General features: G+C 27.1%; 1 protein-coding gene across 1 annotated transcript in view; it reads right to left on the bottom strand.

The window, feature by feature from the left end:
* LOC133660523 (voltage-dependent calcium channel gamma-7 subunit-like) overlaps nucleotides 1-8,781 on the bottom strand; it is a 68,618-nt gene that overhangs the window by 17,400 nt on the left and 42,437 nt on the right. The window contains exon 2 of the mRNA XM_062064061.1: nucleotides 5,474-5,669. Within this exon, the coding sequence (XP_061920045.1) occupies nucleotides 5,474-5,669 (196 nt within the window). The remainder of the gene's footprint in view (nucleotides 1-5,473; nucleotides 5,670-8,781) is intronic.

Raw genomic sequence — 8,781 nt, 5'->3', positions numbered from 1 at the left:
TTGATGATTTTTAATATTTACTAAATATTCATTATATGAATATATTGTAATTGTACGACAAAACAATTGCAATTTTACAAAAATGCACCTTTACAAAAAAACTTAAGAAAACATTTAATTTTGTAAGGAAAATAATGAATTTAAACAAAACATGTAGTGATATTATGGGGGGGGGGGGATCAAAATAATGATAAAATAGCAGTTGATTAAGAATTACATTGTTAAATTGAGTTCAATTTAGTTTCAAACTTAGTAAATGTACTATTTACTGCACAATTCTCTATGGAATTGTGTAATATTATATCTTTTTTTTAAATATGGATATTATTTTTGATGGTTTTGTATAAATACTAAAATAATTATATTAATATTTTTAAAATAATAAATATTTTTGTATTATGTTTATTATTTAGTAAATATTGGTTAAATGAATATATCGTATTTTACAAAAAAGCTACTTAACCAAAAAAAAAAATCAGTTTGAACAGAAAATGGAATTTCGCAAGGAAAATAATACATGTTTCCAAAAAAAGTAGTGATATTATATGGAAGTAGAATTGTCTCACACCAACCCACACTCATCAATACGACATCAATACGACATCAACACACCAATACATATACAAATACAAATGTGACACACAAATAAACAAATAATCTGCACAAATAAACGCATGTAAACGCAAATAAAGTCATGATTATTAGAATAAAGCCATCATTTTGCTCAAAATATTAAAGACAAATACACATTATAATGAGAATAAAGGATATTTATTCAAGAATTTTGAAAATAAATTAAAAATACTAAAAAGAAAAGCAGAAATACTGCAATAATTAAGTCAACATTGTGTGACACATTTGTTGTTTTTAGCTATTTTAACCACTAACCTTAGCCCCTATGAGCAAAATAATGACAATAATATATACAATAAAGTCATGATTATTATAATAAAGCCATCATTTTGCTCAAAATATTAAAGACAAATACACAATTTAATGAGAATAAAGGCTATTTATTCAAGAATTATGAATATAAACTAAAAATAGTAAAAAAAAAAAACAAGCAGAAATACTGCAATAATTAAGTCAACATTGTGTGGCACATTTATTGTTTTTAGCTATTTTAAACACCTAACCCTATGAGCAAAATAATGACAATAATATATACAATAAAGTCATGATTATTAGAATAAAGCCTTAATTTTGCTCAAAATATTAAAGACAAATTCACATTATAATGAGAATAAAGGCTATGTATTCAAGAATTATGAATTTAAACTAAAAATAGTAAAAAAAAAAAAAAAAGCAGAAACACTGCAATAATTAAGTCAACATTGTGTGGCACATTTATTGTTTTTAGCTATTTTAAACACCTAACCCTATGAGCAAAATAATGACAATAATATATACAATAGAGTCATGATTATTAGAATAAAGCCATCATTTTGCTCAAAATATTAAGTACAAATACACATTATAATGAGAATAAAGGCTATTTATTCAAGAATTATGAATATAAACTAAAAATAGTAAAAAAAAAAAAAAAAAAAAAGCAGCATTGTGTGATGGTAAAGCGGATAAAAAAACATTTTAAATTACAAGAATAAAGTTGCACTTTTATCATCAATGTTTAGAGAAAAAGGTTTGAGTTTGACTAGAATTAAGTTGTATTGCAAGAATAAAGTCATAATTATTATTAGATTAAAGTTAATATGTCACACAGAGACAAATTGCAAAAATAAATTTTACAAGAAAAAAAAATCATTTTATGAGAATAAAACCAAAAGAGTAAGTACATTTTTTTTTAATAATACAGAAACAAATTTTTTTTTTTTTTTTTTGAGAAAACAACACTGAAATACTTTTTGTTGTACATTGTAAGTCGTTTTTGTACTTAAGTATTTTGGTTTTATTTTTAAGCAATATCACGTATTTCAATAATACTAACCTACTAACTCCGAACTATGGGAGACCGGGCCTTTTGCCCCACCGCTCCCAGTCTGTGGAACGCTCTCCCTGACCACCTGAGGGCACCACAGACTGTGAATGCTTTTAAAAAAGGCTTAAAAACCCTTCAAAAAAAACAAAAACAAACTTTGTTAGATATATGAATGTGTGCTAGTTCTAGCTATTAGGCTGTTGTAGTTTTTATTTTATTTTACTATTTATTTTACTCGTTGGGGGCAGCTATTTGTGGTTGTAGCGTTGTTATTTTTTAAATGCACTGTAGCACTTTGAGGTTGTTTGTTCAATGTAAAGTGCTTTTACAAATAAAATATATTATTACTATTATAATTATTACAATAGATTTAATTCTATGTAATTTTCATGATGTCTTTTGTTCATGATTGGCAGGGAGGAATAAGATTTTTTGTTATTGACGCATCAGCGAGTGTGTGACACACTCAATGGCTGTACTGACACTGCCCTGGTACCGTGTTGTTGTCTAATGGCGCCATCTGCTGGAGTCAAAAAGTCACTGCATTTAAATAAAACGATCAAAATAAGAGTTAGCAAATATCATTCACTGTATATTCCAATTACTGTAAATTGCTTGAAACCCTGCGGAGAATTTATGGATTTTTCTTCGCTGGCGGCCATAATGCAAATAGTTTAAAAATATAAAAACAAGCAAAATGTGGTAAATTTTATGAAAAGAGTCGTAATTTTACTTGAAAAAAGTCACAATTTTATAAGAAAACTTTAAAATGTTGGCAATATTATAATAATAATCGGAATTTTACTTGGCAAAATGATAACAAAAATATCCAAAAAATGTCACTATTTTACAAGAACAACCAAAAAAATGGGCAACATTGTGATAAAAGTCCGATGCGGTGCTCTTCTGTTTCGACTTGAGCCTTCAACCGGAAGTAGAAGTGCCGTTCCGTCTTCTAACTGTCCGTAGCGTTTCAACTGGCGCGGATTCTTCGTTCATCACTCCAAGCAACGTTTGTCATTTTTAAAATATAACCAAAATGAATTATTTCCCACTAAACCGTCCCCACGTGTGACGTCTGTAGGAGTGTTTTCATGCACATTTGTACGTGCCATCGTCATGTGATCAAGCCGGCGTCGTTAGCATCAGCTAACTTACAATGGCAACTTGTTTTGTATTGTTTCAGTTTTGCAAATTCCTCAGGGAATTCACCAAAACGTCACCGCGGCGTTATCGAGTCTGTTTAGCTGATTGGCAGCTCGTGGGTCCATGGCCATGACTTCTGTTTTGCTCGATCAGCCGTTTTACTGCCGCGTTACATGGAAACAATTAAGGTATGTAAATAAAGATTATACAGGAAAAAAAACACGCACTCTCCCCAAAAAAACGTAATAAAACAAAAATAATAATAAAGAGGTGCGCGGCAAAAAGTGCAGTTAATAAAATGGTTGTCCACACCTTTTTTAGGACTTTATTTTCCTATGATACTGTGCGGAGTCTTTGATTTAGTTTCTACAATTTTCCCATTTTGTCTTAATATTTTTGCACTTTCATTTTGAAGTTGTTCTCGATTTATTAGATCAAATTGATTGACCACAGCTGTGACTATTTAAACCAGAGGTGTCAAACTCAAAGCCCAGGGGCCACATCTGGCCCGCGACATAATTTTTTTATCTGGCCCGCAAACACCTGGAAATGATATGTGTCAATAAAGTACTTCATATTTTCTCACTAAATGTAATGGATTTTTCTCATTTTGACAGGAAATAATATATGTACTGCTTGAAATTGCGTCCCTTTTAAACTTTAATATTATCCAATATTGCATCGAATATATTATAGTATATTATATACCGTATATTATATAAATTATATTACTATATTATTATTATTATATATGTTATGTATATTATTATTATTATTATTATATATATTATGTATATTATGTATATTATTATTATATTATATATTATATTTATTATGTATATATTATTATTATTACTATTATTATTATATTATATATTATGTATATTATTATTATTATTATTATATTATTTATTATAATATATATATATATATATTATATTATTATTATATTATATATTATATATTATATATTATGTATATGATATTATTATTATTATTATGTATAGTATAATATTATATATTATATTCCAAGCATTTGTTTGTCTACATAAAAATACTTAACTACCCATCAAATTGATAAAAATGACAATACATTTTACGTTGTTCTTTACAGCATATCACTGTAAATTAGTTGAAAAAATGTATTATTATTATATTATATATTTTATTTTATTATTATTATATTATATATTATATATATTATGTATATTATATTATTATTATTATTATTATTATTTTTATTATTATTATATATATTATGTATATTATTAATTTATTATTATATTATACATTATTATATTATATATTATATTATATATATATATATATACTATTATTATTATTATATATTATATATTATGTATATTATATTATTATTATTATTATTATTATTATTATGTATAGTATATTATATATTATATAGTATATTATCATACTTTCCAAACATTTGTTTGTCTACATAAAAATACTTAACTACCCATCAAATTGATAAAAATGACAATACATTTTATGTTGTTCTTTACAGCATATTACTGTAAATTAGTCAAAAAAAATTATTATTATTATTATATTATATATTATATTATATATATTGTATTATTATTATTATACTATATATTATATATATTATGTATATTATATTATTATTATTATTATTATATATATATATATTATGTATAGTATAATATTATATATTATATTATTATATTATACAGTATATTATCATACTTTCCAAACATTTGTTTGTCTACATAAAAATACTTAACTACCCATCAAATTGATAAAAATGACAATATATTTTACGTTGTTCTTTACAGCATATTACTGTAAATTAGTTGAAAAAATGTATTATTATTATTATATTATATATATTATGTATACTATTATATTATTATTATTATTATATATTATTATATATATTATTATATTATATTATTATATCATATAGTATATTATCATACTTTCCAAACATTTGTTTGTCTACATAAAAATACTTAACTACCCATCAAATTAATAAAAATGACAATACATTTTACGTTGTTCTTTACAGCATATTACTGTAAATTAATTGAAAAAAAACTTCTACTGTTTTTTGCGTTAAAGTTCTGTTGACCGAGCTGCCAGTTTTTGACTGTAAAAATGTAGGGTTGTTGTTTTTTAACGGTGTATTACTGTAAATGGAAAGAGGGTACATTTGTTTTTACGGTAGAAAAACTGGCAGCGAAGTCGGCAGAATAAAAAAAAACAACTTGTACTGAATTTTAAAAATTCCGGCAACTAAGCTGCCGGCTTTTTCCGTAAAAACCGCTCCCAAAAAAACAGCGGTAGGGTTTTTCCATTTACCGTAAAATGTTGTAAAAAAGCAAAACAACAACACTATCATCCTACCGGCGACGAAGCAAACCCTCCAGAGGCCCGAGTGCAGAGCCATCTTGACCTCCATTGTCTGGTTCTGCTGCAGGATGACGCCCTCCACCATGATGAGCCAGTAGTCTGTGGACACGGCCACGCCCACCAGCAGCAACCCGCAGGCCCCGAACACCGTGGACAGGATGGTCAACGCCCGGCTGCTGCACGAACTCATCTGGGGGGGGGGGGGGGGGGGGCACAGCGGGGAGAGGGTCAGGGGTGTGTAAGTGTGTGTGTGTTCTTGTATTTCTACAAGTTAGTACAAACCATTGCATCTAATAGAGAGCCAAATACTAGAGTCCGTGAACATTGCTCCAAAGTCAGGATTTCAACGGCTGATTTGACCACTTCCTGTGCTGACGTAAGACAAGCCATATGTGAGCATAGGATGAACAAATACACGACGCTACTAAGACTATAGTGGCCATTAACAGTTAGCTTCTACAGCTGGGTTGCCCAAAGTGCGGCACAGGGGCCATCTGTGGTCCCTGACTCCTTTGTCATCGGACTTAAGCGCGTTACTAAAAACTAAAATTAGACCCCTGGTGGTGACATCCATCAAAATGAGGGTGGTCCCAAAAAGGAGGGATTTTTCAAATTGACTGTGTGTCGCTTTTAAAAGTGCTCCCCCTCTGGTCAACATATGAAATAACAAGTGTGTGCAAGAAATTGAAATGTGACCGTTTTGGCCAAAATTAATAAAAATAAATAAATAAATATGTGTATAGAGACATACTGTAATAACGAAGTAAATAATGAAGATTAAAAACCAATTACAAACAATTTTTTTTTTAATAAATGAACTAAAATCAGTATTTTTCTCACAATGTGTCGACTTTTTTCTTATAAAATTGGGAACAATTTCTCATATTCTTTTTGTTTTTGTAACATTGCAATATTTTCTCGCAAAATAATTATTTTTTATGTAAAATTATTACTTTTTAATGCAAAATGGGGACATTTGTCATACAAAATTCGGACTTTTATCACAATATTGCCTATTTTTTTAATTGGTGTTGTAAAATAGTGACATTTTTTTGAGTAAAATTATGACTTTTGTTATCATTTTGCCAAGTAAAATTCCGATTATTATTATAATATTGCCAACATTTTAAAGTTTTCTTACAAAATTGTGACTTTTGCCGAGTAAAATTGCGACTCTTTTCATAAAATTGCCAACATTTTAAGCTTTTTTTTGTAAAATTGTGACTGTTATTGAGTAAAATTCCAAGTTTTATCATAAAATTGCAAAACTTTAAGTAAATAATGAAGACTAAAATCCAATTGCAAACAAAAAAATTCAAAAAATAAATAAAGTAACTAAAAGCAGCCTTTTTCTCACAATGTGTCGACTTTTTTTAAAATAAAATTGGGAACAATTTCTCATATTCTTTCTGTTTCTGTAATATTGCAATATTTTCTCGCAAAATAATTATTTTTAATGTAAAATTTTTACTTTTTAATGCAAAATGTAGACATTTGTCATATAAAATTCTGACTTTTATCGCAATATTGCCAATTTTTTCATCGTTCTTGTAAAACAGTGACATTTTTTGAGTAAAATGATGACTTTTGTCATCATTTTGCCAAGCAAAATTCAGATTATTATTATAATGTTGCCAACATTTTAAAGTTTTCTTATAAAATTTGGACTTTTGTCGAGTAAAATTCCAACTTTTATCATAATATTGCACAAATGTTCAGTTTCTCTTGTAAAAGGTTGACTTCTGTTGAGTAAAATTACGACTTTTATTAAAAATACTGCCAACATTCTAAGTTTTTCTTGTGAAATTGTGATGAATAGTATGTATATATTATTAATGTTGTAAATACACATCTTTATGTATCTAGAAAAGGTGGTCCTAAAGAGGGAGGCATTTTTCTCACGTCTCAAGATGACTAAAAACCAATTACAAACAAAAAATTCAAAAAAATAAATAAATAAAAGAACTAAAAGCAGGCTTTTTCTCAGAATGTGTCGACTTTTTTCTCATAAAATTGGGAACAATTTCTCATATTCTTTCTGTTTCTGTAATATTGCAATATTTTCTCGCAAAATAATTATTTTTAATGTAAAATTATTACTTTTTAATGCAAAATGGTGACATTTGTCATAAAAAATTCTGACTTTTATCACTATATTGCCCATTTTTTTGTTGTTCTTGTAAAACTGTGACATTTTTTGAGTAAAATGATGACTTTTGTCATCATTTTGCCAAGTAAAATTCTGATTATTATAATAATGTTGCCAACATTTTAAAGTTTTCTTACAAAATTGTGACTTTTGTCGAGTAAAATGACGACTCTTTTCATAAAATTGCCAACATTTTAAGCTTTTTCTTGTAAAACTGCGACTGTTATTGAGTAAAATTCCAACTTTTATCATAAAATGGCAAAACTTGAAGTAAATAATGAAGACTAAAAACCAATTACAAACAAAAAAATTAAAAAAAATAAATAAAGTAACTAAAAGCAGCCTTTTTCTCACAATGTGTCGACTTTTTTTTTTTTTATAAAATTGGGAACAATTTCTCATATTCTTTCTGTTTCTGTAATATTGCAATATTTTCTCGTAAAATAATTATTTTTAATGTAAAATTATTACTTTTTAATGCAAAATGGCGACATTTGTAATATAAAATTCTGACTTTTATCACAATATTGCCAATTTTTTTGTTGTTCTTGTAAAACGGACATTTTTTTGAGTAAAATTATGACTTTTGTCATCATTTTGCCGAGTAAAATTCAGATTATTATTAAAATATTGCCAACATTTTAAAGTTTTCTTATAAAATTATGACTTTTGCCGAGTAAAATTGCTATTCTTTTCATAAAATTGCCAACATTTTAAGCTTTTTCTTGTAAAACTGCGACTGTTATTGAGTAAAATTCCAACTTTTGTCAGAATATTGCACAAATGTTCAGTTTCTCTTGTCAAATGTTGACTTACGTTGAGTAAAATGACGACTTTTAATATAATACTGTCAAAATTCTAAGTTTTTCTTGTGAAATTGTGATGCATAGTATGTATATATTATTAATGTTGTAAATACACATCTTTATATATCTAGAAAAGGTGGTCCTAAAGAGGGAGGCATTTTTCTCACGTCTCAAGATGACTAAAAACCAATTACAAATAAAAAATTCAAAAAAATAAATAAATAAAAGAACTAAAAGCAGCCTTTTTCTCACAATGTGTCAACTTTTTTTTTTTTTTATAAAATTGGGAACAATTTCTCATATTCTTTCTGTTTCTGTAATATTGCAATATTTTCACGTAAAATTAT

Source organism: Entelurus aequoreus, linkage group LG11 (genome assembly GCF_033978785.1).
Source record: "Entelurus aequoreus isolate RoL-2023_Sb linkage group LG11, RoL_Eaeq_v1.1, whole genome shotgun sequence".
Lineage (NCBI taxonomy): Eukaryota > Metazoa > Chordata > Actinopteri > Syngnathiformes > Syngnathidae > Entelurus > Entelurus aequoreus.
The sequence above is the reverse complement of the archived record's forward strand: the minus strand, read 5'-3'. Positions and strand labels throughout refer to the sequence as shown.